Raw genomic sequence first — 17,913 nt, forward strand, 5'->3', positions numbered from 1 at the left:
GGACAAACTCTCATTTTATGGGTGTTTTATTGATCGGGTGGTTGGGCTAAGATGCTAGTGGCAGGGTTCACTTGTTGTCATAGCAACGCCAAACCAAGCAACTCGTTTATATCGTAATATTTCCCACCTCTCTCGGCTCTGTTTTTATTTTCCTCTGCTACAGTGGAGTCGTAGTTTCCTATGTGCCATTTTGCCTGTTTGCACTATAAAAAACATTTCTTCCTGCATGCATTTAGAATCACACACTGGGGCAGCTTCATGAAGTAGTTTGGTTCAGTGTAAAAACAGTAAAGCAGGCGTAACGGCGGATCTACTGTACAGCAGTACCGAAGACACAAGTCTAGACACACATGAACACACAGCCCTTGCAGCGTCCCGATCTCCCCGAGCAAGGGACCCGAAGCCTCATAATTATCACACATCCACTTAGTTTGCCGTTAATCAAAAGCACCAGCTGAGAGTTTTGGAATCAAAGAGCCCGGACCTGCAGCCTCTTGTGATGTTTCAGTCAGACGTGTAGCGTAAAAGACGGGTAATGACGAGTGAGAGCACGCTCCGCCGGCTGCTGAGAGGCCTCAGACTCCTCTCTGTGTTTCTTTTAATTACCTACACAGAAGAGAGACGCGAGGAGCAGAACTCAACGCTGATAGCACCTGAACAGTGCATCAGGTTCACTTCTACACTGCTGATGTCGGATGAAAAGAGATTTTGTCTTTGTTGTTAAATATCTGCAGCCTGGAGCGTATCTCGCTGCCTCGGCCGGTATAGTCGTCTTCCCTCACCTTCAGCTGCTCCAGGTCGGGTCTCTCCATGCGGACCACCGCGGCCAGGAGCTGGTCCTCCAGACTGTCTCTGGTCACTGTGAAGTTGATCAAGGTGCACTGGGCCTGCAGCTCCGGCTGGTAATGAGGGCTGGCGAGCTTGGTGTGCAGGATGAGGCGGAAACCGGGGTTGTACTCGCACTCCGTGTCTCCGATCTTTATGTACCTGTTTGGGTGAAGCGAGAAATATCGTGATCAATGAGAGTTGGTAAATGGAAGAACGGGCCCAGTGAAGGGTTGCAATGCTATAATTATGTCTCCTCTCCATGAATAAAGGCGAAGAAAAAGGATGTATATGTGAGGTCTGCACAGTCAAATCAGTGGTTCTCCAACAATGTAATCACATCAAAACTAACAATGCATTAGTTCATCTCCCTTTTCTGTGACTCACCTCGGAGTCCCGATGAACACTTCAATCATTAAACACAGATCACAGATGTATAGTTGCATGTTTTAACGCTCCTACAAGGAACTTTCATTGTGTGTTTATTGGGTTGGTACCAGAGTCCCTTTATAAAACCTCTCATTTTACTGTGGCGGGGCTTGCCCACGCATAGTATGGGAAGTGGACATCATCATTAAGAGGTCACCGTCGGGATGTGGACCACAGTTTTGAAGCATTTTGATGTTTACTGAGATAATAAATCTAGTAAGTAGGGTCATTTTCTCATAGCCTTCCATGCAATCAGACTTCTTTTTGCAACCAGACGAGTCGTCCCCTGATGGTCAGTAGAGAGAATGCAAGTTAAAGGCACTCTGCTTCACTTCATAGAACCGGAGGTTGCCACCTGGGTCCTGGTTCTCCTTCCCTCTAGCAGGCCCCAGCGATGGGGGTCTAGCTGTCATTGTCATGGTTTGTTGTTTTTTTTGGGAGGGGATTGGACCCCGATGACAAGCATTAATAATAACTACATAGAAATAGCGAAACGTCTTGTTTACTGATGTGGATCATATAGAGGTATCTGTATTAATTTGTGATGATTCTAAGCAGTAAAAAGTTCCCTGTAGTAACTTCACATAAACAGCTGGATGCTGTCACTTTCAGGAACCATCACTCAGACAGGTGTAAACAGTCCCTTTGTTGGGAGCCATTTTCTCTGGCAAATGAATACATATTTGGTGTTTTAGTGAGACGTTTCATTTTGAAGCTCTCAGGCAGTATGACAACGCTCTACCGTCTGCAATTAATTTTTTATCACCTTCTACTGTCTCTTTATCACAATGTTTTATCATTACTTGAAGAGAGAGAGGGGTGTTTTCACTGTGTGTGTTTATTGCCTTTGTTACAGCTTGTTACTGTGACTTCACCTACTTTTACTGGTTACAGTAGGGAGGATTAAAGAGACGCTGCATCTGAAAACAGCTGTCGACAATTAGAACGAGGGTCCTTTTGGAAAGTTCATCCTTGTAATAAGACTTTTAAAAGGTTGTCTTCTTTACCTGCCCTTCTTAATGGTTTCTCTGCCCAGCAGAGGTCCAAGAACAGGATCCAAAGTCTCCTCCAGGTTCTCTATCAGAACCACATCCCCCGCTGCCAGTGCTCTCTCGATGGCATCCAGGTACCTATGACAACAAATGGCAGAATTCCTCCGTCATTTCTGCAAAAACAGGAACAATGAGCACATCTCACATGAAGCCTCGTACCCTCTCTGTCCGATGCGGATGACGCGTAGGTTTTTGCCGTATTTGGCTTTGATCCACTTGACGCCTTGCAGCTGGGGGTCCACCATGAGGGGCCAGCGCTGGCAGGAGGTGAGGACGGTGGCGTTCTCGGCGGACATCCTGTCAGCGGGCAGGCCCTCGTTCTGCCACGCGGCAATGTCGGCGTCGTCCGTCAGCATGGTCAGAGGGTCCAGGTCGGGGGTCACGGGGATGGGAACCTTACCGATGACATCAGCGGGTACGTGTGAAGTTTGAATCGTTTTTAGCCCTCAATGCTCAGGTGGAAACGGGATTTAAAGCCACCCACCTCCAGCTGACTGAGATAAGGCCTCCAGGTTTGGTCCATGAGCTGGACCCTGTAGCTTTTGGTGAAGTAACCCAGGTAGGAGATGAAGGCGGTGATGAGGAGGACGTCCCCACACAGAGTCCTCTCCTGGACCCGGAAGTTTTCTACAGATTCTGCCCAGCGAACGTTCTCCGATGCTAGACCCCCCACCTGAAACACGAGGACCGACCGAGAGCATCGGTTACATTACATTACTACAATATCACATATTCATCAAGGCATCTCATTTCAAGATCAACCATCTGTAGGTTTAAATCTGAGTCAAAGACTGATGGAAAGTGACTGATGACAAAGCGTGTACAGCGTCTGAATGTCGATGTACACCTCCGTGTTTTTAGCCTACGGTTTTACATTCTGACACGTTGTTGCCAGCAGTTCCTAGTTAGCGGCGTACAGACACACAAGCACACCAGGATTACTGCAGGGCCTGAAGAAAAACCTCTCTGATCCACGTCTCTCAAGGTATTAGTGGATCCACGGTGGACTGGAGACCGGGAGAGGGTTAAGACTCTAAGAACAAGGTGTGTGATGTTTGGAAATTCTGTTTGGAGGCAAATATTACTGTGTGAACTTGATCAGAATTCATTATTTGTTCATTATGAAGTATTTATACTGGTATACTAGAAATGAGACTACACTAACAAACAGATACACAAGTATCTTTTAGGTATATGTGTATAAATCACAGTAAGTATTCTATGTAATCCATATGTATCTGGGGGACAGATTGATACGTGTGTGTGTGTGTGTGTGTGTGTGTGTGTGTGTGTGTGTGTGTGCCCTCCTCACCAGCCGGTTGGCCAGGGAAATGGTGCGTGCGGTCGACTCGGCTTCCTGTTGGCACTTTAACTTGTCTGCAGTGGCTTTCTCAAACTTGGCTGTCAGCTTGGCCAGGTTCTCATTAAGGTGCTGAAAGGCCACACACACACAAACACACACACACACACACACACACACACACACACACACACACACACACACACAGGAATAGAGACAAATTGGCACTTGTTAAAATACAACGTGGTCATAAAGAGTCTTCAAAGACGAGAGAATGATGCGAGCTGAGAAACTTGAGAGTGTTTGAAAGTTGGGTAAAGTTATCATTCCCTCCGCTATGAATTTATTTGGCATATGGAAGCAATTAGTGCAAGGACAAACAGGATTAATCGCTGGAGAGGCACACAGGTTCAGTAGATTAGTTTGAGGATTGCTAATTCCCCTTGGCTCAGAAGTCACTCTCTCCGCTCAAGCGATCTGACTGAGGGGCTGAGAAATGACAGCGAGAAGTCACGCCGGATCTTATTAGGGGGTTCGATGCGAGCCGCCGTCGCCGCCGCGGCGTCCTGAGAACGCCGCTCTCTGCCGGGGCCGACGTGCTGAATGTCAAAGAAACTATTATTTACAGCTGCTTTTTTTTATCAAAAGGGCTTTTTAGGTTGATTTGGTTTTAGATTAATGAACAGTAAAAGCCTGTAATAGCACTCACACCAGCTTTGTATTGATGAAACGTTGGTGGGGTACCACGACCGGCAGAGCTCATGCCTCAACTGTCACTCAAGCCTTAATAAAATAATTCATATCCTGATTTTTTTTGTAGCCTCTGGCTGTTTTCATTTCATTTCTGTAGCATCAAATTATTCTGGCGAGGCGTGTCTCCTGGGTGTGATGGAGCTGCTGAAGTCTCAGTAGGTGCTGAGAGATCTCTGGCTTTCACAGCACCGCAATCTGTTTCATACAAACGTCAGCTCACCAACTAAACACACTCTTTAGTGGTGGTGCCAGTGACTTTGAGTCTGTTCTTTAATGCCTTCGATATTGAAATTGCCCTGTTTTGAAACGCGTATCAAATAAAACCTTTCATTTCCTGTATCCTCGGTCCAATGTGACGCCTTACATTGATCTTGCTCTTGATGGCGGCGAGCTTCTCCTGTGCAGCCGCCAGCTCCGCGTTGGCTTTGCTCAGAGCCTGACGCTTGGGCTCCACCTCGCAGTACACTTTGTAGAACGTGACAATGTTCACCACCCAGGAGCACAGGCCGGCTGCCGCGTTGGACTTTGAGGCCACCAGGTCTGGCTGGAACTCCGGATCCTGGAACACATGAACAAACACGACATCACACTTGGATTAAATGCCATCGGGGCAAAAGTAGGACAACATTTAGTGAAGATCAAATCTGAGAGCTCTGTGAGCCAATAGGAAGAATGCAGGGTCTCCAGGTGTCAGATATGGCACTTTCTATAGGGACCCCACACATGAGATGTGTCACTTTCTTTAGGGCCCCCACACATGAGATGTGTCACTTTCTTTAGGGTCCCCACACATGAGATGTGTCACTTTCTTTAGGGTCCCCACACATGAGATGTGTCATTTTCTTTAGGGTCCCCACACATGAGATGTGTCACTTTCTTTAGGGTCCCCACACATGAGATGTGTCACTTTCTTTAGGGTCCCCACACATGAGATGTGTCACTTTCTTTAGGGCCCCCACACATGAGATGTGTCACTTTCTTTAGGGTCCCCACACATGAGATGTGTCACTTTCTTTAGGGTCCCCACACATGAGATGTGTCATTTTCTTTAGGGTCCCCACACATGAGATGTGTCACTTTCTTTAGGGCCCCCACACATGAGATGTGTCACTTTCTTTAGGGTCCCCACACATGAGATGTGTCACTTTCTTTAGGGTCCCCACACATGAGATGTGTCACTTTCTTTAGGGTCCCCACACATGAGATGTGTCACTTTCTTTAGGGTCCCCACACATGAGATGTGTCACTTTCTTTAGGGCCCCTGTGTCACTTTCTTTAGGGCCCCTACACATGAGATGTGTCACTTTCTTTAGGGTCCCCACACATGAGATGTGTCACTTTCTTTAGGGCCCCCACACATGAGATGTGTCACTTTCTTTAGGGTCCCCACACATGAGATGTGTCACTTTCTTTAGGGTCCCCACACATGAGATGTGTCACTTTCTTTAGGGCCCCCACACATGAGATGTGTCACTTCCTTTAGGGCCCCTACACATGAGATGTGTCACTTCCTTTAGGGTCCCCACACATGAGATGTGTCACTTTCTTTAGGGTCCCCACACATGAGATGTGTCACTTCCTTTAGGGTCCCATACATGAGATGTGTCGCTTTCTTTAGGGTCCCTACACATGAGATGTGTCACTTCCTTTAGGGTCCCCTACACATGAGATGTATCACTTCCTTTAGGGTCCCTGTGTCAATTTCTTTAGGGTCCCAAAACATGAGATGCGTCACATCCTTTAGGGTCCCCACACATGAGATGTGTCACTTCCTTTAGAGTCCCTACACATGAGATGTGTCACTTCCTTTAGGGTCCCCACACATGAGATGTGTCACTTTCTTTAGGGTCCCCACACATGAGATGTGTCACTTTCTTTAGGGTCCCCACACATGAGATGTGTCACTTCCTTTAGGGTCCCCCATACATGAGATGTGTCACTTTCTTTAGGGTCCCCACAAATGTGTCACTTCCTTTAGGTGTGTTTAATTCTCAGATTAAAATATTCTTTTATTTTTTTGACCACCACTATTTAATATAAAAGGGCTTTAAGAAGTCATCAGAAATCATGTTGCATCTGCTAACTGAGGCGTTGAGGTGTACACGGGGAATTTAAAGCGGCTGTTCAATTTGTAACGCTCAATTAACCGGTTTATTTTCTCCGGTTGTCATTTGGATGCTCAGCAGCCATAATGTGCTACTGTCATGGTCGTCACGCCCGTGCTTATTAGTTGAACTCGCCAAGCGGCAGCCACGGCGCACTGCGCGCTGTTAGCATTGAGATTAATGAAATCATTGAAATGCTCACCTGCAGGTAAGGCTGAATAGCTTTCAGGCAGGCCTCCGGGATGTTCTCCTTGTTGAAGTTGATCAGCGAGTCCAGGAAGGCGTCCACCTTGGCCATCATCACCTTCGCCGCCTTCCAGCTGCGATCCTTCGGGACTTTGCCGCGGGGCGCCATCAGGACCATGACGGCCGCCGTGACGTTGGTCACGGCCACCACCGGGGAGCCGAATGACTTCAACTCTGTCAGGTTGTTCTGAAGAAGGCGAGGTGAGAAAAGGAGAGAGAGAGAGCTGTGATTTAACGGCGTTTGAACGACCGTCTGCTGGGGGGAGGAGAGAGAGAGCAGAGGGGATGAGATTTGACTAAAGACAGGAAGAAGACAACGGAGGTTTGTAATGAGGGGATCTATGCAGTGATTGAGCTGTCTGTTCCGCTTGTTTGAACAGCGAGCACCTTTAAACACACAGGGTGTTTTTGAAAATCCCAGAGGCGGCTCATGAACCTAGAATAGAATGTGAGGATGAAAAATGTCCACAGAACAGAGACGCCGCAAAAGTCTGTGATTAAATAATCCTTTAGTACAGTTCAAGGCCCGGGTGGACACATCGTATTCAACTGAAGCTGGAAAACCTAAATCATACGAGGAGAAAAATAACACAAAAAAAGAAAATGAGAAAGAGAAAAGGGTATGCTTGAGCAAATCAATAGGACACACAGGGGTAACTGACCTTATTGAGTGTGTTAAGGGCATCCTGAGCAGCGAGGAGAGCTGGTTCAGCCTTGGCTAAGTCCTCCTCGCAGTCTCTCTGTGTGCCTCTGACCACCACAGCAATGGCCGCCACCTTTCGCTCTTCCTCATCAGCAACCGCCTTCTCCTTGGACACCTTCTCGGCTTCTACCCCGACTACCTGGGGAGAGAAGACGGGATTTAATGGTGGCTGAGTGTTACAGCATCGATACTAACATGTCATAGTTCTAGTGAACTGCAGTTTAAACACTTTTCACTACATGCATGGCTGGGTACCACACACAGTACTGGACTCTATGTGAGATAAATCACATTGAATGGTATTTTTTTTGTCTAATAAGGAGTTCTTGCCTGGATCAGCTTGTCAGCGTCCTCGTTCTTCTGCGTGAGTTCCACTTCCTGAGCAGCCAGCTTGGCCTTGAGGTCATCCACCTATCAGAGGGTAAGACAGGGAGGCCACGAGGTCATGTGACCGGCTCATTTGTTTCATATACACAAATAGAAATGTGAACAGCTGCTGCTTTTTTTGTGTGTTTCGGCTTCTGTGTTCAAAATGTTTCATTTCCCTCTCCATCGGGTCACATGGCATCACCTACAAACGGAGGTGTGAGATGAAAAAAGGAGGTGCAGATGGAAATCAGGTTGGTCTGAAGTGTCTATTTAAACACAAAAATGATACTTACAAAAAAATCTGAAAAGCTGTCTTTTTGCGTGTAGCCTTGATACGGCTCCCCGACTTCAGCTCGTCAGTTTCCCTCGAGAGGCTTTTCAAAAGCGGCAGAATCTGAATTACTTTTTGAGCTCTAAGAGTTAGTTTGTATCGCTTCTGACCAAAAAAAAAAATGTATTTGTGTTCATTTACATCACTACCTGACACGGTCAGTGAGCAAAGCTTCAGTGCGGGCATGCTGGAACCAAATATGGCAACCAGTCAGCTTTAGAGCTGTTTATTTCTGGACTAGTCTGCCTCTTCCAAACAGGACTTTTATACGTTTATATCGTCTCACTCTTGCAAAGAAAGCACATTTTCTAAATATTACTGCATGTGTTGTCTACATACAATGGGAGAAAATAAGCTTGAATAATAAATATGAGGGCAGTATTCAATAGAACATAGGGGTGGGTTGCTGACAATAATTTATTTTTGTCTCATTTAATGATATAAGTAGCAATCAGTGTGTAAATCACGGGGGCCCTAATGAATCTATCGCTATCATCTAATTGAATCTCTCAGGCAGTTTTGAAGAGCTGATCATTTGTTTTTGTTGTTTGTATCCTCATTGGATCTTATTAGTAATACAATCGCTGATCGAGCCCGATGGCGATTTAATTGAAACCCAAACGTCTCCTCGATTCTTCAGTGCAATAAAGAGGATTCTGTGCTTTAGGAAAGTCAGACAAATAAGCTTCACACGGGCCTAAAACACTGCGGATACCATTCTGTGCCCTGCAGGATTGTGCCACGGACCATGCATGTGACCTTTAATCCATTACTAGAAAAAAACGTAGTCTGTCCAAGGAGATAAAGGGGGCGAAAAGGAAGAATAGCATGCATATCGGGAAAGAAAATAGAAGCTTTAGGATCAAGAGCCACTATCAGCACACACACACACACTGAGGTGCACATAAATGCACAGACCAAGGTCGGCTGTAAAGAGAAATTAAAGCTGCTACAAACTCCTCATAACTCCCCGACAAATGGGACTCTGCGTTACTGTCCGAGTCCGTCAGAATGTTGCACCGGGGAAATAAAAACAGACTGTTTTTCACGCTTGTCTTTCAGCTAATTAACAACAGGAAATCAGGCCAGAGAGAGAAGACAGCCCTTTCGGGGTGGAATCCGTGCAAAAAGATTCGGCCGAACGTTAAGACGAGCGCCGAGTGAGCCATCAACATGATGAATAGGCAGGGGGGGGGGGGGGGGGGGACACGAGGGGAGGGAGGGAGCGGGGTAAGAAGGACAAACTAATTGGTGGGAGACATGGGTGATATTCAATATAGCTGAGCGGCTTCTGTGTTTATCCACTGCAGATGGAAATCCAAGCAGGAGAGCATGAGCGTAGAATCTCATTCCCACTGCATTTACATTAGAAGAATTGTTTTTTTTAAAGGCGGGATCAGATGTGATGCCAAAGAAAGACCATCCCTGTTCATCCTCGTGTGTGTCTGAAGAGAAACAGCAGCAAACAATGACTTTGGTTGGAGCGATTCTAATTAAACACCACTGTTTAATTAGACTGCTGCTTCTATTAACTCTACTATTATTACTTTCACCTAGTATTACTAGCACTACTACTATTATTATTATTAAAAGACTGCAGTATCCAAAGGGAGGGGAGAAGAAGAAAAAAAAACCTCCACCAAATTAAAGAGGACAAAAACATGATAGTGTCCTCTGGGGAGCCGATGACTCATACACACACACACACACACACACACACACACACACACACACAACACCTTCCATCCTTGAGTTGATCGTGACCACAGCAGCCCCTGGTGAGCCGACGCTCCCCTGCACAGAATGTTAAATAACAGTACTTAAGGAAGCGCGGCTATCGCTGTGGATGCACAAACAGGGGTTGCATTAATGGTGGCTCGCTGCTGTACGGGGTGTGCTCTCCAGTTAGAAGGAATCTTAATTAGCATATATATGTGTGTGTGTGTGTGTGTGTGTGTACGGGCAATGAAATAAAAACACAGGGCACCGTCTCCCCTTTGATGTCACTTATGTGTAAGGGCTGTTCATGCATGTGTGATATTGTGCAGGTGGGAATGTGTGGGCAAAGCAATGGAGATGCACAGTGTGTAGGGGGAAATTATGTATGTATGTGTGTGTGTGTGTTTTCACATTCACTTGCACAGTGTAGTAGAGCCACTATAATTAAGGCTGCTTCACACAGACCTGGTGATGCATTATTCATGTATTCCTGGTCTGCAAAGGTGTGGGGCTGGTAAACATTCGGACAAATGGATCCAGGTGTAGATATCAAAGATGGAAACATGGGATGATGCAAATACATATTTCTCATGACATAACACAAGGAAAGAGTGAAAAGCCAAACAGATAAGTATCCGCTCGAGGTTTAGATCCAGGCCTGCGTATTTAACAGAGCATGGAAAACCACAAGTTGGATTTCTTGTATGTATGATGATGAGGATGAGGATGATGAGGATGATTTTCTATTCTGCTGTTATTATACATGTATTTTTAATCTGTATGTCTTGGCCAGGTCTCCTCGAAAAAGACATTTCAATCTCGAGGGAAAATAACTAATATCTCTATTACTACAGAATACTATACTGTACTAGTATTACTACCAGCATAATGACTAATGGAGGTTTAGATATTAATGACGGAAACATGAATAATCCCTCTTCCAACACTTAATCTACTGCTGTATATAATCAAAATGTTTAATTCCAAAAACAACATGTTGACCATTAGACTAACAGCAGACAGCTGCATTGAAAACTGCAGTAATTTGAGGCAACTAATGGTGTAAATGTACACCTGGGCTGTCAGGTGAGGGCCATTCATTAGCCGGTGTGATCGAACACCAGCAGCGTCCGGGGTCCCAACAGCAGCGACGAAACCGCCGCGCGGCTCAATTAAAGGTATTTTCCAACCCTTTTGGCTTGTATGAGTCATGCTAACCTCTGAGATAGCATTCCTCACTGTCAGGACAGCTACTTACCTGAAAAATACTGGAATTTGCCTCTAAATGAAACCAAATTTAAACTTTTAAACCAACATGGAGTAAGAGAAAACATTTTAAAATGACATGTATGCTGGTGAAAACCTTGTAATATGAACAAACGCTCCAAATGGACTGTGCGGGGAGAATATTTTTGCAAGCTAATTTGAATATCAAGTGCTAAATTCATGGGAGTTCTGGGATGTAAATATGCAAAGAAGGAGAAATAAATTAGCAAAATTAAAAAAGGCATATGAGACTTATGCATATAGAGTTCTTGGCTAGCAGGATGGTGTATGTAACCTCGGGTCGGTACCTGAGCCGAGGTGCTGTTGAGCTTCTGCAGGCCGTTCTCCAGCCGCTCCATCTTGCTGCTGAGGCTTTTGCTCCTCTGGTCCAGCAGACCGCCGTACAGCTTGATCTGCTCCAGGAAGGACTTGGGCGTGGTGTAGTTGTAGCGCCGCTCGTTGGCCAGGTACTCCTTGGACATCTGATTGACACTCATGTGGACGTACGCCATGAATTTACTGACCGACTCCTTCACTTGAGGCTGCGAGAGTTATACAGAACTGGTTACATTCACATTAAAAGAAGACGACGTTTTTGCAGAGTTGACTGGAAAAAGCAATAATTCCCGAGGCTCGGCTGGAAATGTAATTTTCAGGGCCTCTGGTCCGCTTTTTGAAATTAATATCACATTCGTTGTGTTACAGTGCCTGACATTTGAAATTATATTTCTGGAGTGTGAAGATCATTTTTGTGGGTGGCTTCATCCCTGCGTGTATATTAAAGAATGAGCTCTTCTCACTTCGACGTTCTCCACCTCCTGGAGGAACTTGAAGCTGACCGACTCCAGCGCCTCCTGTGGCCACTCTTGGAACCAGTCGATGGCGGTGCAGTTCACCACGGCGGGGAACTTCCTGCTGCGGACTCTCAGTTTACTCCCCACGGGAGAGAAACACAGGGCCACCTGCCATACAACACACAGACAGACAGACAGTCAGTGAGATCACACACAGATGAAACAGCAGTGTGATCGTAGTCGTTTTCTGTCTTAGCGAGAACAACTGGAGTCAAACAGAGAACAGAAAGGCAATTCTTCATGGTCAAGAGGGGGGGGAGGGAGGAAAACTGTGAATTAATTATTTGCAGCTACATCATTAAGCAAATAAAGCCTCCGGCAAGCGAGTGAATTAAAAGTGTGAGTGTGTTGAGCTGTGGGGCTGAACAGCTGGCTTGTTGAGAAGCTTGGCCAGATGCTGGATGCTATTAGAAAACAAACTTGCAGAAGGCACACACACCCAAAGACAAGACGGATGCTAATCAAGTCTGGAGGAAGACGTCGCCGTATCTTACATTTTCCTGTGACACGCCGAAGCTTCGCCGCTTTGATCCGGAGGAACGGCACATTATAAGTGCCGTTACAGCGTTCGTTTATCCGACGTACATCTCTCGTAGCAATTTACACAGACGTCCAATCAATGGCTGAGAGTTAATGTGGCTGTATCTCTGACCTCCCCCCTAAAGCAACTTCCCATTAGATGATAGAATACACACACAATGATTATAATACGTTCCCCACAGTCCTGCTGTACTACCTGGCTGCAGGTTTACCAAGTATTCATTACCATGAATAAAGGCTCATTTGGGAATGAGCACCTTTTGCACACAATAGCAACCGAGGTAACAAAGGTCTTAAAAAACAGATTTTTAGTTAATAATATATATTTGGATCCTCTGCGAGAAAATTATTCAGAACCCATCTTAAGAATTCAGGTGATATTAGTTTCCAAATAATCAAATCATCACCAACCAACACACGGAGAGTTCATTCAATGAGTGAAGAGATGAAAACATGCGGAATATAATTTTGTTGTCCAAACCAAAATATGCTCTGAGTCTGATTGCGATGATTAGTTTGTTTTGCTCAGGATGTAAACCGGCTCTAACCATGCAGTTAGCTCTGAACCATGTGACTCATTCACCCTTTCCATCCATCCATCCATCCATCCATCCATCCATCCATCCATCCAGACAGACAGACGGTTAGACATCCACTCTTTGCCCGTGGGATCGCCGTCCCAATTTATTCACTCGCCAAAGCCCAGGCAGGCTTGAGCTGGGAGCGAGGCGGGGGTGGAGCATGTCAGTGCTGCTGGTGCACACAGTAATAATGACAGGATAAGCAACCCCCTGGAATCCCTCTCTCCCCCGGGGGGGAACAAAGCGGCGACGCGGCGGTGAAATTATCTGCGGCTAAACGCCGGCTTCCCCGCTCATGTCGGTGATTTATGACCACGTCCACCGCCTCGGAAAGGGATTCAAGTTCATCTGGAAATGTCGGGACGGAAAATTGTCTCGGGGAAAGGCTTCATCGTAAACCCAAATGTTTATCCAACTATGAGTTTTTTTTTTAGTGTGGAATGAGGCGGCATGCTTTATTCAGAAAGGGGCGGAGATCACACACGGATGCAATTCTATGAGAGGCTAATGGCGAGCTTTTCTCCAAGGAAACACTTTGTCTCGGCGATTAACAGCGAAATGCACAACGCATACAGTTCTTGTCCTGTACTTTCTGCCTGGCTCACCTTGAGCTGTCTGCGAACCCGGTCGATGAAGAACTTCCAGCAGTTTTCCCTCGTATCCATCAATCCCAGGCCGTGGACCTCTGGCCTCACGCTGCCAATGATGCTCTCCACTTCTTCGTCTGGGAACAGCTCAGGAATCTCTCCTTGAATGAATAAAAACCCCACAGTTAGAGTTTGTTTCTGTCGGAGGGCTAAACTTGTGCTGGAACTCTCTTCTTGGGATCTTCTGAACTGACATTGAGACACTTTTATCAGATTAAGTTCACAGAGGTGGTGGCAGCTGGAGTTCATATATGGGACTTATGTAAATACAGAGATGTGCTTTAAGTCAGAGCCTTGTGGAGGAGCAGAGCTACGACATATAAGCCAGATATAGTGTTGAGATGGTTGTGCTCTTTTTGTGAAACAAGGCACTTATCCTTAACGGCCTTCTGGTGAGCTCGAGGCCTGGCTGAGCTGAGCTAGCACCGCTGCTAACGAGCTAACGGGCTGTGATTAAAATGTTATCTGGCAGATCACACTATAATTTTACATTTGAAATGTACTGATTACATAAAACAAAAAACATCAAAATGTGCTTTGTGGAAGTGAGGAGAGGTGGAAGTCAAATGGCAGATCATCAATAAGCTTCGCCATGCTCGTCTCTATAGAGTTTTATCACATTTTCAAAACTGTGTCATGCACTTCCATCCTGAAGTAGATGCAGACAAGCTAGAAAAGCTGCAGAGAAGTGGTATATATATATATATACAGAATTATATAGTGCACTCAGTTTTGCATATGCCAAACTATTGCACTGCCGACATGAGTATACTGAGAATGATTTCATATTAATATTTCATATTTCACTCTTGGAATGTAAATCTAGATGGGCAGGCTTGCAGTTCTTCACAATGATACGTTGTAAGTGATGAGTAATGCTGCAGAACTGGCTGCCGGCTGGTCCTGTAAAACTCAGAGCAGCGAGCGAAGCCTGCCGTTACCCGAAGCCAGCAGGTCGTTGACCAGAACGAGGAACTTCTCGTCTGCCACTTGGGCGTCAGTCATTAGGAGCACGGTGCCAATATTCTTCACGCCAGCTTTGATGTAGAGCGCCGCCAGGTCGCTCTGGTGACAGGGAGAGAGACAAAGACGTGGAGTGAATCACTGTGAGCGTACTGTGTGGATTAAGCAGCACTGTGTTTGCATACTGGAGGGATTATGTCTCTCGGATACACCCCCGCGTTTTAGATTTAAACGTCACCTGGCTGGGAGAAACTTTTAACGTGTGAATAATAAGTCTTTTGCATTGTAATCCTGGTCAAACCTTGAGGTCGGCGATACCGTATCCTTTCCTCAAGGTGATCTGGAAAACCTCCAGATCGGAGATGAAGGCAGCCAGTCGGGTCAGACTCTGCTTGCCGCTGCCGCCCACTCCGACCAGCAGCGCGTTCCCCCGCGGAGACTCCAGGATCCGGTTGATACGGCAGCTACATGTGGAGGCGAAAAGACAGTCGGGGGAGGGAAAGGTATGAGAGAGGCGATCCGGATAAAGACAGTCTCTGACGTGGAAGACAAACAGCAGAAACACAAACACACACAGGTTTTCTGCCTCCACTCTCTGCTTGGATGCTGCCGGCCAGCAGCATCTTCACCACCGTTTCATTCAAATGTACCAGACATGTATTAAACATAAGGGCTGCTGGGAGTCTTTGTTTCTTCAGGAAAACAAGAGGAATTGTCCTCCGCGTTTCCACATTTAAAATCCCTTCAACTCCCAGACATTTCCATTTAAGTCCCACGATATTTCACTTGCACACTTTCATTTTCCTTCAGAACATTTTGCATTGGATTTGCTCGTGTGGAGATATTTACTATATGATACTATAGCTTCTGTTAATGCTACTACTACTGTACTACTGCCAACACCAAATGCAGTTGGAACCCAAGCTGCACCAGATTTCTGCCTAAAAGCCTATTAAGGCAGTTTTTTCTCGCCACTGTCGCTGTAACGCTTGCCCCTGGGTGATGTTGGGACTTATATATTGTAATTTTGAGCGTATTCTAGTCCTGCTCAAGTGTCCTGAGATGACTTCTGTTGTGATATGACACTATAAATAAAATTGACTTGAATTGAATAACACATCGATGAGAGAAGTAAAGTCATTTTCTTATTGCCTTCCATGCAACCAGACTTCTTTTTGCAACCAGAGGAATCGCCCCCTGATGGCCAGTAGAGGGAATGCAAGTTTAAGTCACTACGGATTTCACTTCAGATACACATTGTGTGCACTATAGCCTGAGGGTGGAGTATGAGGGACTAAAAATAAACTACAACGTCCATGAAAAGTGAGGAGCATGTCAGTGCAACTGTCTAGTTGATTGATGACTTTTGAACTTATGTTGTGCTGTTCTATTCAGGAGACGGTAGTATGGTTACTTTTAAAGCTATTAAACAAGAAAACTGGATGTTAGAGGGTTAAGAAAAAAAACATGCTCTCTCCATTATTGTTAGCTGTCATGATGTATGCTGGATTACTTTAAACAGATTTGCCTGTCTCTGTTTTTGACAGCCTGTAAAATAGAACCGTAAATCCCAAAGCACCTGGGATGAAAGTAGACTTCCTCGACAGACAAAAAAAACCCAACTTTTTTTTCTGTACTCCCCACCACAATCCCCCCGGGGCTTTTTGAACTCCCACTCACATGTGAGCCATGGCGTCCTCAAAGAGCACCAGGTTTAGTGTGGCGTTGACCTCATTGTAGCTGTCCAGCACCTCCAGCAGGGTTTTACTGAGGCTGCTCCAGGACTCGGCAGCCATGTACCTGGCCTCCCCCAGCCCAAGGGCATAGTGGAAGTACAGGTTCATCTCCCTGGTCTGCTCCAGAGTCTCCTCCATGTCCTTGGGGAGGGAGGGACACACACACACACACACACACACACACACACACACACACACACACACACACACACACACACACAGACATGCATTGCAATGGTAAACAACTCACAACTCCTGTCAGCATAGCATTAGTGGTAAGCTTAAACAGTCTGGACAGGGACACAGCTGAATATCACAGCTGTGCAGAGCGTGACCTAGTTCATTTTCATCCTGGCAACTGTTGAGCCTCAAATATTTCACTGGAGAGATGCTAAGTGCCTCTTCAGGGCCTCTTGCTCACTCTGCTTACTGGCATAAAGCCACAGTAGGTGTGATGAATGATGTTTTTTCGTGTTGTTTTTGTAATATTAACTATATTATGTGTTCGCCGCGGTCTTTATCGTCAGACTATTAAGTGCACTTTCTTGCAACGCTGCAGTCTCTGAAGACGTTTTTTTGTTTGCATGTAAAAATAGCAAGGAAACATGCCATGGTGGCACGGTGGGGGGGGGGGGCAACGTAGCCCACAAGTTTCCAGAAAGTGCCAGCTCTGAATGATATATCCTGGAGTGGTTAGTGTTATCCTATCTCCCTCTCCTTCTGTGGGCTGAGTGTACACATATACTTGTCAGGTTCTTCATTGTGGCATGACCAGTGTGCATGCGATAGAGCCACAGAGGCTAGTGAGGGGAGCAGTGGACAGAAAACCATTAAAATGTTTTCCAATTTGCTGGGCTGACAGCACAGACCCTGACAGCCAGACCCCCATACCACACTGATTAATATTCTCCCCAACCCTCTGTTGGCCCTCCCCCCAAGCATTTCTTTTTCTCCTCTCCTCTTTCTCCTCGCTATGTTGGCCACTGATGTCCAGGTCCAGGTCCAGACACAGAGCAGGCAGCTTAATGATTCCCCCCCCCCCCCCCCCCCCTCCTCCCACCGTCCTCCAGCATCTCCTTCTTGTCTTCCTCCGCTGAACTTTGTAAAACTCTCACCTCGTAGAACTTTTTCACAGTGTCCGCCTGCAGCTTATCAAAGGCCTTAAAGTCCTGCTCCTCCACCAGCTTGTCTCTGTAGACCCGGTTGGACTCGTGCAGATAGATTTTCAGCAGGTCCGGAGGGGCTTTCAGACACTCGGCGGTACAGAAGAGAATGCCCTGGACAGGGAGGGGAGAGAAGAAGGCTCAAAGTTTCATTCCAGAGGCTGATTTGTACCATTTACACCACAACAAGTAGGGGGGGGGGGGGGGGTACAGTGCAGTCACTGTGGGTGAATCAATGGATATTGAGTGGGCAAGCTGTTAGTAGGTGTGTCTGTGAAAGGAACTCTGGAAAATAATGGCAGCACTTTTCTTTCATCTCACGGTCTCAGAA

The 17,913-nt window shown here is 46.2% G+C and overlaps 1 protein-coding gene across 2 annotated transcripts in view; it reads right to left on the reverse strand.

Moving 5' to 3' along the window:
- Positions 1-17,913, reverse strand: part of dnah9 (dynein, axonemal, heavy chain 9) — a gene marked incomplete at its 5' end in the record, with an annotated part of 88,352 nt that overhangs the window by 27,459 nt on the left and 42,980 nt on the right. For both annotated transcript variants that reach the window (XM_084039998.1, XM_084039997.1), the window contains 16 exons: positions 783-987; positions 2,262-2,384; positions 2,466-2,701; positions 2,791-2,979; positions 3,619-3,738; positions 4,724-4,918; positions 6,667-6,897; positions 7,373-7,552; positions 7,744-7,824; positions 11,407-11,640; positions 11,899-12,060; positions 13,679-13,821; positions 14,662-14,785; positions 14,985-15,147; positions 16,364-16,560; positions 17,535-17,696. In XM_084039998.1, coding sequence (XP_083896124.1) covers positions 783-987; positions 2,262-2,384; positions 2,466-2,701; positions 2,791-2,979; positions 3,619-3,738; positions 4,724-4,918; positions 6,667-6,897; positions 7,373-7,552; positions 7,744-7,824; positions 11,407-11,640; positions 11,899-12,060; positions 13,679-13,821; positions 14,662-14,785; positions 14,985-15,147; positions 16,364-16,560; positions 17,535-17,696 — 2,745 coding nt within the window. The remainder of the gene's footprint in view (positions 1-782; positions 988-2,261; positions 2,385-2,465; positions 2,702-2,790; positions 2,980-3,618; positions 3,739-4,723; positions 4,919-6,666; positions 6,898-7,372; positions 7,553-7,743; positions 7,825-11,406; positions 11,641-11,898; positions 12,061-13,678; positions 13,822-14,661; positions 14,786-14,984; positions 15,148-16,363; positions 16,561-17,534; positions 17,697-17,913) is intronic.

This window comes from Eutrigla gurnardus (genome assembly GCF_963514095.1).
Source record: "Eutrigla gurnardus genome assembly, chromosome: 22".
Classification (NCBI taxonomy): Eukaryota; Metazoa; Chordata; class Actinopteri; order Perciformes; family Triglidae; genus Eutrigla; species Eutrigla gurnardus.